Below are 18,996 nucleotides of genomic sequence, written 5' to 3'. Positions count from 1 at the left end.
ATGATAAAAAAAAAGAAGAAAAAAATTCCGGAACCAACGCCTCTGAAAAAGTGCGATGGACACTGTTGCACTCGACCGACTGTTGTTGACATGACTGACCCTAGTTCAAATTCGGTATTTCTTTTTCTTTTTAATTAAAATGAAGAAAATATTAGAAAAGTGGGAAATAAAGTGTTTAACAGGTATTTAATATGCTTATAATTGAAATTGGATGTGGTGTCCTTGCATTGATCGGATGAGTGCATGCAGCTCATATCATTCCTGTATCTTTCAGGACATCTTGACTGATCAGCAGGCTTGCATGGTTAGGGGTGTAGGGGTGGGTTTTAGGCACTGGGGCAATTAAGGTCCCTATAAGGCATCATTTATTTTAAGAAATATGTATACACTGAATATTTTGGTGTTGTTTTATATTCTTTTATAATGTATTTAGCTTTTTACACTATCATCTTTTACAGTATTTGCACATGCCATAAAATAACACGTTTTCAGAATTTGTATTGATCATAATCAATTAAAGGGATAGTTCACCTAAAACTGAAAGTTCTGAGATGGTTGCTCACCCTCACGTCGTTTCAAAGCTGAATGGTTTGTTTTCTTTTTGTGGAGCACAAATAGAGAAGTTTAGCTGAATATTCATTCTGCTCTTTTCCATACAATGACGGTGATTGGTGATCAGGGGCTGTCAGTCTCAAAAACAATTAAAATAACCATAAAAATGCAGTAGTTGTAGTAGTAGCATTCTTACGATATAAAGACTAGCCTGCAAAGTTATATGATTGCTTTGAGTGAGAAAAAGTCTGTAATTTAAGTCAGTATTCACAAGTGCTCACATTTGTGTAATATCAAGTATGACACATCAAGATATCTCATGCCATGTTTAACATCAAGAATGATGTTAAACTTAAATAGTTATTGTCTCGTATGTATTGTGAATGCCAAGTTTGAATATGTGCATATTGAAATTGAGGAAATAGAATATGAGAACTGTAATGGAGGGGGATATTTTCAATGAATGGTCCTCACACAAATTTCAAATGTTTTGGTTACACTTAATTTAGATAGTTTACTTTGGGGGAGTATCAAAATAAAGGGTTTATAGCCGATCTTAAGCAGATAGTCTACTAATACTCTAATGACTGGTAGCTGACATGTAGTTGCAAAGTTACTTACAGTATATAGCTGTTAGAATGTCGAAAGTGGACTATCGAAATAAAGTGTTACCAATGCTTTTAATACTTTATGATATGGAAGCTTGTTTCCACTACTGAATAAAAAATAAAAAAGATAATTACGACTTTTTATCTCATAGTCCTGACTTTTTTCAGCGCAATTACAAGTTTATATCTCACAATGCAGACTTTTCTCTCAGAATTGCAAGAAAAAAACTTGCAATTGCAAGAAAATGTCAGAAATGTGAGCTGGCTTTTTTTTTCCAGAATTGGACTTTATAACTCGCAGTTGCAAGTTTATATCTCACAATTCTGAGTAAAATTTCCTCTTTTATTCTAAAGACTATTTTTGTTCTCTATCTCTTTCCTCGTATGCTTCATTACAGCCATCGTGACATATTATGAGACATTAATGAATCATTTATTTTCTTATTTTTGGAGTTTTGACAGGACCCTGGTCGCCATTCATTTTCGTTGTATGGAAAAGAGCAGCATGAACATGATGTCTAACATCTCTGTAAACAGAAGAAATTAAATCTTATGGGTTTAGAAGGAAGAACATATGGTTGAGTAAATGATGACAATCATTTCAAGAGTCAATTTCTCTTCTTTAAATTGGAACAGGTGTGTTTCCTTCTTTGTCTAGGTTACAGTCCTGAGTCTATACATAACTTTTATATCCCTTTCTTTCTCTCTTCTTCTTTTTTCTTTCTCTCAGTTCCGTCTTTCTCATCAGGATCTCTTAGGAATGATGGAATAAAGGCGGCTGATGTTCTAACAGTTTTAAGAGAGAAGGTTGCCTTTGTCTCAGGTGGGAAATGTATAATTGCATTGTAAACACACACACACTCACATTAATTCACCGTGGAACAGCTTTGTCTCACCACCCTCTTAAGCATGCACACACACAGACTCATGGGTATTACCATAATTATGGCCATTAAAGTGCTTTGAGTAGTAAAATTTGTAATAAAATGATCAGAATAGTGAATTCTTTTCAGGAGGAAGAGACAAGAGAGGGGGACCCATCCTTACCTTTCCTGCACGAAGTAATCACGACAGAATAAAGCAAGAAGACTTGCGCAAACTGGTGACCTACCTCTCTACTGTGCCCAGGTTATAAAATTCCAACATTTATTTGTTAAATGTTATGTGTCCTGAGAAAGCATCTCTGTGATAGCCCTAGACTCTGTAAACAGCAAAAAAAAGGCTTGCTTGTGCTTGTTTAGGCTTCAAAAACCTTATCAAAACAGCTCTAATTGCTTTCAGCACCTCTACACTTTATCATAATATAATTGCTAAAGTTTGTGACATAAAGGATGAAGTGGATGCGTTTAAAGCGTTTGATTAGAGCATCTTTTTGATCTTTAGGGCATTCTGATGCAATGTGATGCAAGTCTAAAATCATATAGATTTTACAGAACAGACAGAACTTTCAGAACGTTCTGGCAAGGTTCTCGCAAAGTTATGAACAAACGTTAATCCATTAACGTTAATCGAATGTTCGTTCTGAGTTATCTGGTCTTCTAATGTTCTCAAAATGTTCACAAATTTTTTATTTATTAATTGTTTAATTTTAGTTGGACATTAGTTTAACATTTTTTTAAATGTTACTACAGTACTTGATTCAGAATAGTCAGAGAACATTCAAAAGTAACATTCTCATAATGTTTGAAAAATAATTTAATGGAATGTTCCCTTAACGTTCACACAACGTTAGCAAAATGTTCTTAGAACATATTTGTGTTAGCTAGGTTCATTGATGTATAACTCTGCAAACTTAAGCAGTTGTGCAAAAGATATGTACAGATTTGTATCTACATTTTCCTGGATGGCCTTAAGTTGTTGGCCTTCCTCTAACATTGTCAATCCCTGTTTCCTGTGCAGTGAGGATGTAAGTAAGCGAGGATTTACAGTGATCGTAGACATGCGTGGGTCTAAATGGGATCTAATCAAGCCGTTGCTGAAGACGCTACAGGAGTCATTTCCAGCTGAGATCTGTGTCGCTCTCATTATCAAACCAGACAACTTCTGGCAGAAGCAGAAGACCAACTTTGGCAGTGCCAAATTCACCTTTGAGGTATAGGAATGGAATTTTGTCAAATAAGAAACCCACAGAAAACTACATTTGCCATTTGATTTACTTTCATGTAGATTTTTTTAATTCATTTTTTTTATTGTTAAGGTCCAAAGACTGACAAAATGTTTTGATTTGCCAGTATTGTTTGCCTCCATTGTGTCTGTTTTTGACTTTTCTGACTTTTTGATTTTTATTGCACTATTTTAATTTGTTTAAAAATGTAGTTTATTCCTGATGCAAAGCTGAATTGTCAGCATCATTGCTCCAGTGTCACATGATCCTTCAGAAATCATTCTAATATGCTGATTTGCTGCTCAAGAAACATTTCATAATAATAACAAAGTTGAAAATGGTTACGATGCTTGATATTTTTTGTCTAAATAATCCAAATTTTTCCTTTGATGAAGAGAAATAACAAAGCATGAAAAGAACAACATTTATTTGAATTATAAATGTTGTTTACACTTTATTTTAAAGTGTCTTTTTTACAATGTAATTATACATTTAAAGGAGAACTTGGTAACTTTTTTAACTTAATAAAATTGTCTAGAAATCATTTGGATGGTTAAACAACCTGTTCTGGTGATATTGGTGACTTTCCCCGCTCCCCCCAGCGTTCCCAGGCGGAAAACCAACCTTGCAACTTGCAACACTACCGTCCCGGCAAGTTAGGAATTGGAAGTCTCGTGAGAAGCGAGAACTAGAACGAGAACGAGCGCGAAACACAAATTGCTTTATGGCAATTCGACATAAACACACACGCATGTATGATGTATTACCAGATTACCCACCTCGGTAGACATAGCTCCACACGATACAGTTGGCTTGCTCCGATCAAAACAAACGCACATGAGAGCAGCGGTAGAGAGGGGGAGGAGGCCGCCGCAAGTGAGTTTTTTACGACTGTGTTGTGAAATATACGCCCTCCCACAGCTGTAGGGGGAGCTCGTGGGGAAAACATGCGACAACAAAAGGGAAAATCAGCGAAGAAGTGACAAGAGTTCGCTAGAGTTACCGAGTTCTCCTTTAAGTAATGAGTAATATTAATGAACTACATGTACTTACTATAGGGTTAAGATTAGGTTTTGGTATGGTTTAGGGTTAGTTGCATGAATTATGCATAATTTATAGTTATTACTATAATAACTGCATGTTACATGTAACAGTGTTGTGTATTTATTTGTAAATTAGTTTTACAATGTGCAGTTGATCACTCTCTTAGGCTCTTTTCTTCTCTTAGACCAGTATGGTTTCAGTGGAAGGTCTGACTAAGTTGGTGGACCCATCTCAGCTGACGGCAGATCTTGAGGGGACCCTGGAGTACGACCACGTGGAATGGACTGAGCTCCGCGTTTCTCTTGAGGAGTTCATCGGAGGCGCTCTTCACCTCCTTTCCCGGCTGGAGGAGCTCCAGGAGGTGCTTTCCTGCCAAGAGCTGGCCACTAACGCAGAGGAAGCGCGGAAACTCTTGGAGGAGCACGCTCGACTGAGGAAGACTATGACGAAAGCACCAGTGGACGAGTTAGACCATGAAGGACAGCGACTCCTTCAGAAGATCAGGGATGGAGGAGACGGGAGGCTGTCTGGTGGGGCCGACTTCCAGAGTTTGGTGCCTAAGATTTCCGCCCTTCTGGATAAACTTCAAGTTACACGGCAGCACCTTCTGCAGGCCTGGCTCAACCGCAAACAACAGCTGGACCAGTGCTTTCAGTTACGGCTGTACGAGCAGGATGCAGAAAAGGTTAGAGCATAGGATCAGCATGACATATGTAGAAGGGAAAATAATGCTAAGGAAAATTGGGAAGAACTGTCAGGGATGATCAAACAAGGAAAAATAATGATATACAATGACAATCATAAAACACATTTTTTTTTTTTTAACCATAATGACTATACAACAACAACAATAATAGTAATAATTATTATTAAATTAATATTAAGAAAATTATTATATTTAATTTATGCAATAAATGATAAAAAAATACAATTATAAAAAACAAAAATAAATATTTCATTAATCAATTAATTATTATTTACATTATATTTAAATTTGACTAAATTAAACATTTAAATTAATAAAGAATAATTTACTATAGTAATAATAATATTGAACTGTAAATTAAAAAAAATTATAATAATAATAATTATTAATATTATTATTATTATTATTAGGAGTAATAAAATTACAGTGTTAATATTTACGTCTGGATTTCTTTGCTTCCAGACATTAAACCATAGATGGAAAAATGCAGGCCATAAAAGAGCTTTTGTTGACAACAGATTTATAAATACGGACCCCCCTCATAACATGTGGAAGAAAAAATGTATATGGTGGAAAAAAATTTCATTCATTTCCACGACATCGTAGCCATGTTGCACTAATTTGTTCCCTCCGGTACATACTCTCATATATATATTGCAAAGGTAAACACCACTTACAATTTTAATAGCATGTTTCAACAAACAATTAGCTAACGGTAGTAGAGTAATATATTTGAAGGTCATATGAAAGTGTAAATAATAAATGATCGTAATGATAATGGAATGTTCACTGTACTCCCTTCTGTGGCCTGATGTCCGCGGGAGGCCTTGTGTTCCGTTTAAGCCCAAACGGAGAGACAGTCTCACACTCCCCGGTCCTGCTGACTGAGCCCATCTGTGCTCCACAAGCGCCAGAACACTAAGGGCTATTGCTTGTACAGCAGCCAAAGAGAAAATCTGTGTATATTAAGGTTCACGTGTAGATCACAAGAACACTAACAGGGAGTCGAATCACCCAAAGCCCTAGAATGACTGTTAAGCAAATTTGCCTGGGCCTTTGTAAATATTTATGGAGAAATATCCATCTTGATTGGTCCAGTATGGTAATCTTCAGCCTGTGGTCATAGTTTGCTACTTAACGTGTGTGTCTAAGAGTTTTTTCCCCCAAACCGTCTGTGAATGCAGCATTTCGCTCTCTCTCTCTCTTTCGCTCTTCGTAGATGTTTGAATGGATCGGACACAATAAAGAGCTGTTCCTGCAGACACACACAGACATTGGAGTGAGCTACCAGCATGCAGCAGATCTACAGACCCAGCATGACCACTTTGCCATGAACTCAATGGTACGATGGGGAAATTGTACAAGAAAGCCGCCTTGATACACTCTCACTAAACAAAATGAGACAGCCTTTGTGTCTTCTTGTTACTCATTTAATGGTGTCATCCTCTAGCATCCTGTCTCTCTTTTCAGAATGCATATGTGAATATCTCGCGAATCGTCTCGGTGGCGACGCGGCTCTGTGAGGCGGGTCACTACGCCGCCGCTCAGATACAGCAGATCTCTGGTCAGTTGGATCAGGACTGGAAGAGCTTTGCCTCGGCACTGGAGGAGCGCAGTGCCATCTTGGCCATGTCCTCGGTGTTCCACCAAAAAACCGAACAGGTAAAACTGGGCTGTTTGGTAGCTTATTGTTTTTAAGAACACGTTTATCAAAATCAGATTTTTGATTTTAGAAATGATCTGTTGATGCCTGTGAAGCTTATCCAATTTTCCCCTATTATGCTTTTTTAATTTTGTTTTGCTGCTCTCTTACAACAGGTTTACATGCATTCAAGGTCAAAAAACACTTTAATTTTCTAATAATATACATTGCACATCACCTCATTTGTCAAAGAATCTGAAAAAGGTGAGTTTAAAGATTTAGGGCCCTATTTTAACGACCTAAGCGCATGGTCTAAAGTGCAGGACGCAAGTGCACTTAGGGCGGGTCCGAATCCACTTTTGCTAGTTTAACAACGGGGAAAATGGCCGGCGCGACAGGCGCATGGTCTAAAACGGTTGTCCCTATTCTCTTAATGAGTAATGGGTGTGTTTGGGGCGTAACGTGAAATAAACCAACCAGACTCTCATCTCCCATTCCCTTTAAAAGCCAGGTGCGCTCGCGCCATGGTGGACTCACTATTTACATGACGGAATTTGCAACTGATACTGAATGCGCCTCCAGAGCGCAAACGGATCTGCTTGTGCGCGAGATTAAAGCCCGCAAGCAGACCATCTATGGGACAAGCCAGACTCCACCATATCTTTATGTACACAATATTAATCTTTTACAATGTAATCCTTTTATATTTAATATTTGGCATGTTTGTGTGCTGCTGCGCATCCCTGTGTGTGTAATAAGCAGAGTGTATGTGCGAGTTGGACACGTCTATAGACGCACATTACTAACACGCTCTTTAAATAACAAAACAAATACCGCGCCATTGACTTTAGACCAGGTTTTTTCGGTCAATGGCGCAGTCTATTTCAGTTGCCTCAAAATAGCAACACGCCAGCAATGCGCCAGAACACACCTCGTTTTCAGACCAGCACGCCCATGGGCGCACACATGGGCGCAAATGCATTTGCTATTTAAACAACGTGGCGCAGGACGTGAAAATGATAACTGCGTCAGACTGAAACTAGCAAAAAACACTTGCGCCGCGCTTGGCGCTGCATTGTGCCGGGTGTATGATAGGGCCCTCTCTAAATCCCTCCTTTCCGCGTGCCTACTCTGCTCTGATTGGTCAGACGGCCCAGTCTGTTGTGTTGGTCTACCACTTACGGCGTGTGTCAGAAACTCAATGCTGATTACTATATCTGAATTTCAGCTCCGAAGGCTTCCTCAGCACTTGTATACACAGTGATACGAGCGATTGCATGGGTTTCTCCATATCAATTCCAGCGCGATTCCTCGTCCTTTAGTAGTATATGCAAAGTGGATTCGCTGCACAGAAAACATGTCGATATCACGACCCGAACTCTTCCAGGCCTCTGCTACAACTACAGTGTTTGAGAGCGGGTCAAAGTAGACATCATTCGTGGGCAGCCAATGAAGACCATAGGATGGCATTATACAAATTTGTTGAATTTTAGTGATTTCGTTTTTGCCTATGTTCATGCCTATGTAAATTTACATTGACATGTAACTAGAAGTGAGACTGGAATTGAGTCGTTTCAATAGTTCAGAATCGATTCTGTCTTTAGGAGACAATAACTTAATTTGTTGTTCACTTTGATCTTTAAAACTTTCACTAAAACTAAAAACAAAAATTCTATGTATTGTTTTCTTACAACAAAATAGTAATAGTAAATCTGTTGCAGCTCCTGTGATTAGTTGGAGTCTGTGTCACAAATGACATTTTACAATTTATGTAAATGATAAGTTTTGATGCACTATCCTCTCTGCTTTTGAAATTATTTGATTATTTTCTATATTTGGTGGACTAGGGACCGAACTTTGCAATGTGAGCATTGTCAAACTCTGTTATTTTAAAAGAGCAATCAAATGTTTAAATTAAAAGTATTCTAAAATCTTTTGCATGTATTGGTCTTTTTCCATTAAATGAAAAGATTTCAGTTCATAAGTATAATTTTTTCGTGACAGGGGGTCATTTTAATTTGACTTCTTTAATGTTATTAAATTAAAACAATTAATTATTTTTTATTAATTATATTATATACTATTTAATTTTATTTTACTGTATTAGCAAAAATTAGCTCTGACAACAATATTAGTATTATTCTTTATCAAACAATGTTATGCATTGTGAAATCTGAAATATGGCCTCAATTTGATTTTATTCAGGTCGATTTGGTTATTTTGTTGTTTCATAACAATTTTGAACGATATTTTAATGTGTACTGTTGTTATGAATGCATTCAATTTTTATTTCCAGATCGATGCATTGTGATGCATCATTTCAATTTTACACCATTATTGTATTAGTGTGATTTACCCTGTGTGTTTTTAAACTGTAAAACTGTTTTGATAGATAACCAAAAATGTGGTACGGTAAGATTAAATGAAAAAATATGATTTAATATCACTGATTCTAACTGTGACTGCATTAGGCTACACCAAGAGGAGTAACCACCACTGTTACTACTTTTTAAAATCCAACTAATGCGTATTTAGTTTATGTTATATTTCCTATAGTTCCTCTGTTATCAGTCAATAATTCGGTTCCTTGATTTATTTGATCCTTTTTAAGTAATTCCTGATTTTCTCTATGTGCAACTGTACTTAAGGCTCCTCTATCAGCCTCAGTCTGATTCTTCATTAATAACTCATTTGTCTAAATGTGCACACATAGCTTCTTCATGCCGTTTTGATTTATGACCCCAATTTGTAAGATCTTCAGCAACTCTGTTTAATTATGTCTGAGCTTGTTTTTAATGAGTTTGTGCGACTCTGCACCTCTGTCCTCTCTGGTTTTATTACATGGACCTCTTACACTGTAAAGTTTGAGAGTGTGTTCTCTCTCTATGCTGTTCTTAGTTTCTGTCCAGCATGGAGGGATGGGTGAAGTCATGCGGTGAGGGCGGATTGCCAACAGCGACACAAGAACTTGAGATGGCCATTCACAACCATCAGAATCTGTACGAGCAGGTCACCACAGCATATACAGAGGTGACTATTCTCACATAAAATGTACACTTTTTAAATATGAGATGTAGCCTATGTACTATGTTTGTGGGCAATGCATTTCAGAGTTGGTTGGTGCAATGTTGTGGATCTGGGCTGTAGTAGTTTTACATCTTTTGAAATGACGAAGACAGTGGAGAAGATGCATTAGGCAATTATTTGCTCTATTTGTACATTATTTAGACGTGTTACATAAAGTAGCCTCCCATATAGACGATGATACAAGTGGACATACATACACTGTAAAAAAAAAAAATCGTTGTAAATGAAACATATTGAGTATGTTTTGCAATAATATACTATTTCAGTCTTTCTACATAAAAATGTCACATTTAATTCAATGTGTTACTTGTAATTTCTTTAATTATTTGTAAAATTTACTAGCAATTTCTGAGTGAAAATTGTTTCATACATTGATGCATTTCATACTGTACAATAAGCTTAAAACGCTTGCCCTTGTGGAGCAGATTTAGTAGTGTACTGTATAGCCTAAAAATGATTTTTATTCATGATAAACAATACTAAAATTAACTCTTCATGCCATAACTCAAATCCTCTGCACACTCGAGCTCGAGGATCATATTAATTTTGGTTCTTGATTCATTTTGAGTCTGACAGGACCAATTCAGTGATTTGTTAACAGGGCTTGACGTTAACTTTTTTTTTTACATTATCTGTGGCTAATGGTTTTCCAAATTTGCTAGCCACTCAGCATTTTTGGCCACAATTTTAACATTGATAACACCAACAATATTCATCCGGAGCAAAATAAACGAGTGAGTGCGGGGAGGCGAGTTTGTGTGTCAACTCGCTGTCGGAGAGATGAGAGAGTGGGAAAGCGCAGCTGGTATTGTGTATCTATTCTGGGGAAATGAGTATCGGAAGCATTTCAGATATTTCAGTATCGATATATATCGAAAAATCTATATTTTTGACAACAGTACATTGCACTTAGTTTATTATTTCAGATGCCTTTTAACAAGACTACAAAAAAAAAAAAAAAAATTATATATAAAATTCAACCCTCCAAAGTGGGTAGTAAAGTGACTGCGTTACACGGCACTGCTGAAATCCATCTGCATTTGACAGGTTGGTGGGTGTTAATGTCAAGCCCTGGTTGTTAATCACAAACTTCCTCCGAACGAATCATTGAATCAGTGATTTGATTTGAGAACAGCTGCAACTTGATCAGTCATTCGCAAATGAATGGTCCAGAGCAATTTGTGAAGCGATTTTACAGATTCATTGAAAAGAATCAAAAGAATGATTTGTTCATGACACGAGGAGACACGACTACATCAGGTTTGAAATAATAAGAAACTATGATTTTATGAAATGTAGAGGAATAAAAAAGTAAGATATTATGCTTTGTAATGCAGTAACCAGTACTTTAAAACACAAAAAGTAACAAAGTAATGAAATACAAAGTAATGAATTTTATATTTCTGATCGCAGGTCAGTCAGACAGGAAAGACGCTACTGGATGTGTTGCAGAGGCCTCAGCCCCCGGCTGACTCAGGGTCTCTGACGGCAGGGGCCGATTATAGTCAGGCGGTGAGGGTGGTTCTGGAGATGGTCCATGAGGTAGTTATTCAGTATCGCAGACTGGAGGGTCTCCTGCAACATCGCAAGCTTCGGCTGCACCAGAGACTTCAGCTGTGTGTGTTTCAACAAGACGTGCAGCAGGTATATCACACATATGTGCATGTCCACACACACAAATGCACACATGCACTATGCAAATCACTCAGATATGCATGCACTTCTATGTGCACATGCATGCATACAACACACACACACACGTACACTATACCCACATAATTCAACATCTGACAAATTTGACCTAAACTATCAACCTTTCAGTAGCTGTTTTTAGATCTTTACATGTAACGATGTTTCTCCTCTGGCAGAACAAATATCAACTGCACAGAGTATTAGAGGAAGTGACAAGGAAGTGACACGAACTCTGACCCATAGAGTTGACTGAGATTGCCTCAGCATCCTCGAGGGACGGCAGTATTGTGCTTGGCCTATAGTCAGTTCCTCCAACAATACACTCCACTTCCTGTGGCCGTCGCCTTCAGGGGCTTTTTGTTGTACCTTCACCGGTTCTCTGTCAGGACTGTGTTGTTTCTTTGATGTGACTGGATCCTTTCCAGGGACTCTTTAGACAGAAATGAGGCCTACTCGAGCATTGAGCTTGTGCAGTGAACTAAAGAACTTTGACTTCTTACTGATGAAGTTTGTTGAACCTTTTCAAAATCAACTGAGCCTCTTTACAACAAATTAGTTAAGCTCTGACTTGCTTTTAGGATGTTGAAAATGTTTCTATAAGAAAGAAACATTACAAATTAGGCAACTCATGTGAAAAAGAAGTAAACTTTTGCATACTTATTACAGAAATAATATACTTAAGTGACAAATTAAAGTGCTAACTGAATGTAATGTTTTGCATATTATTTGAAAATGAAATAAAAATTTATATTATATTAAGTTCATATTAAACGCAATTAGTTAAACTTTTTGACTTAATTAGAACTTAATATGTCTTTTTATGTCATTTTATAATTACTTCTAAAGTGTACTGCCGAATGTCATTTTTATTGAAACTTTTATTTAAATATATTTGTAATTACACATTTATAATGATAACGATACAATTTAGTACATTTAAAATATTACATTTAAATATAAAATCAAATAACACTCTACAGTTAAAATTGTAATCAAGTACTACATATGCTTTAGTATGATAGTCAACATATCAAAATAAGTGTATTTCTTTTAAGCACAACAAACGACTATTATTATTATTAAAAATGATACCGTACTTCAATGTACTTTTAATTTAACATGATTACAAAGTGCACTTTTTTAAAAGTGTACTTAAGTGTGTTAAGAAACAATTATTAAAGTTTATTCTCTGTAAGTACACTTAAGTGACATTTTATTTCATTAATGTTATATTATCTGGATGTCCAGTTTTTTTTTTGTTTTGTTTTTTTGAAAACTTTGATTTTTATATGTCAAAAGATTTGATGTACACTATAAGTGCACATTCAATGCAAATAAGCATACTTCTTTTTCACAAGGGAAGAACTGGAGATATCTTAATCTGGAACGTTCCTTTAAATTTGGAATAGACAATCCAATGTTGGTGTGTGTGTGTGTGTGCTTAGGTCTTGGACTGGATTGAAAACCATGGAGAGGCATTCCTCAGTAAACATACAGGAGTTGGGAAGTCTGTACACAGAGCACGAGCACTACAAAAACGACACGATGACTTTCAGGAGGTGGCACAGGTTAGAACCCACTCTGTTTATGTTGTTTGTATTATTAATTTTTTTCTGATGAGATAGGAGCAAATGAGCATTAGCAGTGATATCGTTTCTTCATGCTATTGATTCCTGTTAATATTCATGGAAGATGTTTTTAATGTACTTCTCTCTCTCTCTCTCTCTCTCTCTCTCTCTCTCTCTCTCGCTCTCTCTCTCTCTCTCTCTCTCTCTCTCTCTCGCTCCAGAACACTTATACTAATGCGGATAAGCTCTTGGAAGCAGCTGAGCAGCTGGCTCAGACGGGAGAGTGTGATCCAGAAGAGATTTACGCTGCCGCCCATCACCTGGAGGTCAGAGTTCAGGAGTTTGTACGGAGGGTGGAACAGAGGAAACTGCTGCTGGATATCTCAGTGTCTTTTCACACCCACACTAAAGAGGTAGTGCACCCACCCACATTAAACAGTGCTCTCCGAAAAGCTAGTTGTGACTGATCTCTGTTAATGCGTAAGAGATTTTGTTAGTAGCTCTCAACTCCACTTACTGACTGACTGCACTAATTAAAAACTAAACTAAATAGACAAAGCCGACATAATGAGATGCTATTTAACAACTTCTTATGAGAGCAGTATTTCTGACTATAAAGGAGTAGAGAAACAGCCACCTGCAGTCACCTAGCAACACCTTAACAACCCCCAAAGTGCCCTAATAAACACTTAGAACAATTGTCTACCAACCACCTGCCTAGCACAGGGGGGCTACCTAGGGTGACCAGACGTCCCGAAAAATTCGGGACAGTCCCGAAATCTAAGCTATTGTCCCGAATCTGGCCCTAATTGTCCCGAAAATTAAATACTAAAGCAAAATCTTGAGTAGTTATTGTCTGATAAAACATTAAAAACAATCCGTGGAGGTTGAGTCGTCCTGCAGCCAGCCCATGCCGGGTCCTCATTGGCTTTTTTTTTTCTTTTTTTTAAGTTCTACAAAGATACCGTAGGCGCAAATTTAGACATTGATAAGTGAGCGCAAGTTGCAGCAGCCGCGAGGACAGGACAGGTTTGAAATTCATTACCTTTTATTATAGGCTATGTAGTCTAATATCATATGATATGACATCCCTCCATCGTCATCCGAACACCGTCCCGAATTTCAGCCAATCTCATCTGGTCACCATAGGGCTACCACTAATGCAACCACCTAGCAAATACCCAGAACACCTTAGCAACTGCCTAGCAACCACCTATCAGTGCTCTAGCAAATACCTAGAACATCTAAGCAACTGCCTAGCAACATCCTTGCAACCACCTAACAATGACCTAAAAACTACCTAGAACACCTTAGCAACAGCCCAACAATCCCCCAACCGCCCTAATAACTACCTAGAACAACTACCTAGCAACACTCTATCCAAAACCCAGAACACCTTAGCAACTGCCTAGCAACAACCCACAACACTGTAACAACTGCCTAGCAACACCCCTGCATCCACCTAGAACACTCTAGCAACACCCTAGTCACTCTGTTGCTAGAGTATTCTAGGTGGTTGCAAGGGTGTTTCTAGGCAGATGTTATGGTATTGTGGGCGGTTGATAGACTAAATATCCAGAACACCTTAGTAACTGCCTAGCTACAACCTACAACACAGTAACAACTGCCTAGCAACACCCCTGCATCCACCTACAGTAGAACACTCTAGCAACACCCTAGTTACTCTGTTGCTAGAGTATTCTAGGTGGTTGCAAGGGTGTTGCTAGGCACTTGCTATGGTGTTGTGGGCGGTTGCTAGACTAAATATCCAGAACACTGTAGCAACTGCCTTGCAACAACCCACACAACACTCTAACAAATGCCTAGCCAAACCCCTGCAGCCACCTAGAACACTCTAGCAACACCCTAGTCACTCTGTTTCTAGAGTGTTCTAGGTTATTGCAAGGGTGTTTCTAGGCAGTTGTTATGGTATTGTGGGTGGTTGCTAGACAAAATATCCAAAACACCTTAGCAACTGCCTAGCAACACCCTTGCAACAATACCATAGCAACTACCCAGAATGCACCCTAGTAACCTAGTAACCAAACAACTGCCTAGCAACACTGACAATCAGCCATCAATATAGAAAGACTCTTAAAAAATTCCCAGATCATACAGTTGAACTATCTGTCTGACTTATGTGTCTGTCCTGTCTGTTTCTAGCTGTGGTCATGGATGGAGGACTTTCAGAAGACTCTTGTGGAGCCGGTGCTGAACTCTGAGTCTGTGGATGCTGTTCAGGAGCTGATCAGACTGTTTCAGCAACAGCAGAGCAGCACTCTGGATGCCACACTCAATGTCATCAAAGAGGGGGAGGAGCTTATTCAGCATCTGCGGTGAGTTTGACAACACGCTCCTATTGTACAGTATTTCATCATAACCCAACTCTTGTCTTTTCACATTTTCCATTCCAGAAATTACCAAAATTATTCCTAACATGATACTTGCAACAGCCTTGAAAAAGTAACAAAGATGTGAAGTACAGGGTTTAGCACAAAATAACTTAGGTGGTGGTTAGCACTTAAGTCTCAGGACCAAATCTGGTAACCACTAGGCTACAGCCCCAACATTTTTTGGTTTGCAGATCAATTTTAACAATATTCGGTAAAACTTTATTTTGATGGTCCACTTTAGACATTCTACTAACTATAAGTAACTTATAGTAACTACATGTCAACTAACTCTCATTAAAGTATTAGTGGACTGTCTGCTTTATATCTGCTAACTCTTTATTATGATGCTCCCAAACAGACTTTCTACTGACAATAAGTAACTTTGCAACTACATATCAACTTATTCTACTAACACCTAACACTAACCTAATATTCTACTACAGTCGACCAATACTCTAATGAGAGTTAGTTGACCTGTAGTTGCAAAGTTACTTATAGTTAGTAGAATGTCTAAAGTGGACCATTGAAATAAAGTGTAAACTAATATTCTTTTTAGATTACTTCTGAACATGTCATTACATGTGATGGCATGCTGGTATATACTGGTTCTGGATTTACATGCCCTCTACTGATATTGATTTGCTCTTGGATGTTTTGGCGTGGGTTTGTGTGTGCTCAAACAGAGACTCAGCGTTGGCCTGTAATAAGTTGCCTCATGCCAGCTCCGTGGCTCATATCGAGGGTGTTCTACAGCAGTTGGATGAGGCTCAGGCTCATATGGAGGAGCTTTTTCATGAGCGCAGGATCAAACTGGACATCTTCCTGCAGCTCCGTATCTTTGAACAGTACGCCCTGGAGGTGTGTCAATATGTTTGTGTGTTTGATGGCCATTCCTTAATTAATGCAACTTTATTTCAACAGATATGCTTCTCTGCCATTTGCATTTGCACGTCTGTATATATGTTTGTGCATTATGTAAAATTGTTTTTGGATTTAGGAGTGTTGTTTGTCTTACTGTATATACTTTATCTCATAGTTCAGCCCAAAATTCTGCCATCATTTACTCACCCGCAAATATCCTGCCTACTCTTTTCAATATGATGAAAGCAAATGAAGGCTAGGGCTGCCAAGCTTCAAAAAAGAAAGAAAAAAAAGAAAAGAAAGGAACAAATGCACCATTACAGTGTCACAGCAGTGGTCGATCTGACTAATACACTGTCTTCACTTTAGTCTTCTGAAGCCATGCTTGCTTTGTGACAGACAAAAGTTTTTATCTACTGATAATCTTTGCCTTCTGTGCAATGTTATTTTAGTATTATTTACAATATAGTATTACAGTATTTATTAATATTTTCATAGGTTTTTATTTAATCTTTATATATATGGTTTTTACTTTAAGATTTGGGGAATTTTGTAATTTTGATCAGTTTTCGTTTTTTTAAAATAATTTTTATTTTGCTTTACCGTATTTATATAAAAATCTGCCTTATTTCAATTACCGAAAGTTAAATTTTATACAGCATTTAGTTTTAGTTCATATTCTCTTTATTTTTACTCCGCATTGCTCCAGTAAGCTGTTAACCACTATGAACACATTTTTTAAAGCGTTGAAATGGATCAGTAAAAATGTTCAGCGATTAAATTCTGGTCTGTTTCTCACACAACATGAATCATATTGGACTTTAATGACTTTAATGATCATTTAATTGAGCTTTTCACACTCTTTTTTTCATTATATTGAATAGATGTTGTTTATTATTTCATGAATATGAGAGTAAACTGGTAATAAATGGCGTCTGTTTCGTAGGTGATGGGTGAGCTGGACGCATGGAAACAAGATTTGATGCGACAAGCTTCTGATTTCAACACAGAGGAACTCACGCTGGCTGAACAAAGACTACACAGACACACTGAGCGCAAGCTCGCCATGAACAACATGACCTATGAGGTCATACAGCAGGGACAGGATCTCCACCAGTACATCATGGAGGTCCAGGCTTCAGGTGAGGAGCTGCTCAGAGATACTAGAGATGTAGAGACAGAGTGAAGGGTGCAAGAGAGAGTAATAGTTGCATACTACAGTTGCTGGGTTCTGTTGAATCAGCGTTTTAACACTTTTGGTGTTTGTTGGCAGTTGTTGCAGTGCTGGTGTCACCATTGGTTTCACGCTTGATTTACCGATGTTCACTTTGTGTTTGTCAGGGTCATGGAATCTTTGAAATAATCTCATTTAATCAGAAATTATCAGGAAAATTTGTATTCAATTAATTACATAATATGCTGATTATTTACTCAAATTATTAGGAATGAATCACTTGAATCAATATTTATGGATATTGAAGATGTTCATAAATAATCTAAAGACATTACTGTGGCAGATTGTGCAAAATCATTGAATAGACATCACAAGAAAACGAAGTCAATGCATTGTTTGTTTTATTTCCATGTAATTGAACATAAGCCTATCACAAGTGTACAGTCCACAGCAATCCATATCTGTCTGCGGTAGACAAAAGGCCCTTCACACAGAACATGTTCTTGCATTCCTTCTCAACACCCCGCGTTCTGTCTCATTTTGAGCTGTCTGCTCTCTGTAAGTGTGGTTTGTGAGGCGCGTTGCCTGTGGAGAAAAACATGAACTTGGTACTTCAAGCTTTATTTGCTTTGATGGTAAGAAGACCCCTTATTCTGGGATCTGTATATGGGTCTGGTGCAATGTTGTTTTAGTATTATTTATATACTATCATAGTATTTATTAATAATTTAAATTTTAGCTTTCGTTTTCATATTTTGTTTTCATTTTAATTTTAGTTTTTGTAATTTTGTAATTTTTATTACTTTATCAAATATTTCCTTTTAGCTTTTAATTTACATTTATTTCAGTTTTAGTTTCAGTAGCCTAATTTTTGTAGTTCAACTTAAGCTTATTATTGCCAAGGCTACATTTTCATCTAATATAGTATATATAACTCTGTCATGACAACTCTCTGAGTGTTTGGCACAGTAATGAGAATGACAAAGTTGATATATTTGGTCTTGGCGGAATGGATCTGCTGCGCTGCTGCAGAGCAAGTACAGGACTTGCTACTGCCAATACATACATGCAACGCTGCTGTGAGCAAGTAAGACATGCTTCTGCTGTACAATATAGCGTACATGAATTACCTGTAGCAGATCTATACAGGTGGAGCTGGGGAAGGTGGAGGGTTTCTGAAAGCGCTGCACTGCTACAGCAAATGCTAACCAAGTATTTGAAGGTTGAGCACACCAGCTCATTGGCTACTGATACAGCAGGAACCAATCAGCTGTGCCCTATAGATAATGATGTGATTGCAAGCAGTTTGAGTTAAGACCTATTAGCCTGCTCCATATATTCAGATTTATTTAACTTTACCAAAAACATTGTTTAATAGTTTCAGTTATAGTTAACAATATGTATTGCTTTAGTTAATAAACTACTTAGAGTTAATCGCATTACATTTACCAAATTATTTTAAATTGACAGCACTAACCCATTTATTATAACTATATATATATATATATTAGGGCTGTCAAGATTAACGCGCACATTTTTCTCAGTTTTATGCGTTAAAAATATTT

The 18,996-nt window shown here is 37.4% G+C and overlaps 1 protein-coding gene across 1 annotated transcript in view; it reads left to right on the top strand.

Annotated features, from left to right (window-relative positions):
• The window catches only part of kalrnb (kalirin RhoGEF kinase b), an 84,859-nt gene that overhangs the window by 15,683 nt on the left and 50,180 nt on the right, over positions 1–18,996 (top strand). The window contains exons 2-14 of the mRNA XM_082137469.1: positions 1,891–1,983; positions 2,174–2,288; positions 3,060–3,252; positions 4,493–4,993; positions 6,234–6,356; positions 6,485–6,676; positions 9,555–9,686; positions 11,157–11,387; positions 12,881–13,003; positions 13,225–13,416; positions 15,167–15,339; positions 16,080–16,254; positions 17,204–17,399. Of these exons, the coding sequence (XP_081993595.1) occupies positions 1,891–1,983; positions 2,174–2,288; positions 3,060–3,252; positions 4,493–4,993; positions 6,234–6,356; positions 6,485–6,676; positions 9,555–9,686; positions 11,157–11,387; positions 12,881–13,003; positions 13,225–13,416; positions 15,167–15,339; positions 16,080–16,254; positions 17,204–17,399 (2,439 nt within the window). The remainder of the gene's footprint in view (positions 1–1,890; positions 1,984–2,173; positions 2,289–3,059; positions 3,253–4,492; positions 4,994–6,233; positions 6,357–6,484; positions 6,677–9,554; positions 9,687–11,156; positions 11,388–12,880; positions 13,004–13,224; positions 13,417–15,166; positions 15,340–16,079; positions 16,255–17,203; positions 17,400–18,996) is intronic.

Source organism: Leuciscus leuciscus, assembly GCF_965113295.1.
Source record: "Leuciscus leuciscus genome assembly, chromosome: 14".
NCBI classification, from domain to species: domain Eukaryota; kingdom Metazoa; phylum Chordata; class Actinopteri; order Cypriniformes; family Leuciscidae; genus Leuciscus; species Leuciscus leuciscus.
The sequence above is the reverse complement of the archived record's forward strand: the minus strand, read 5'-3'. Positions and strand labels throughout refer to the sequence as shown.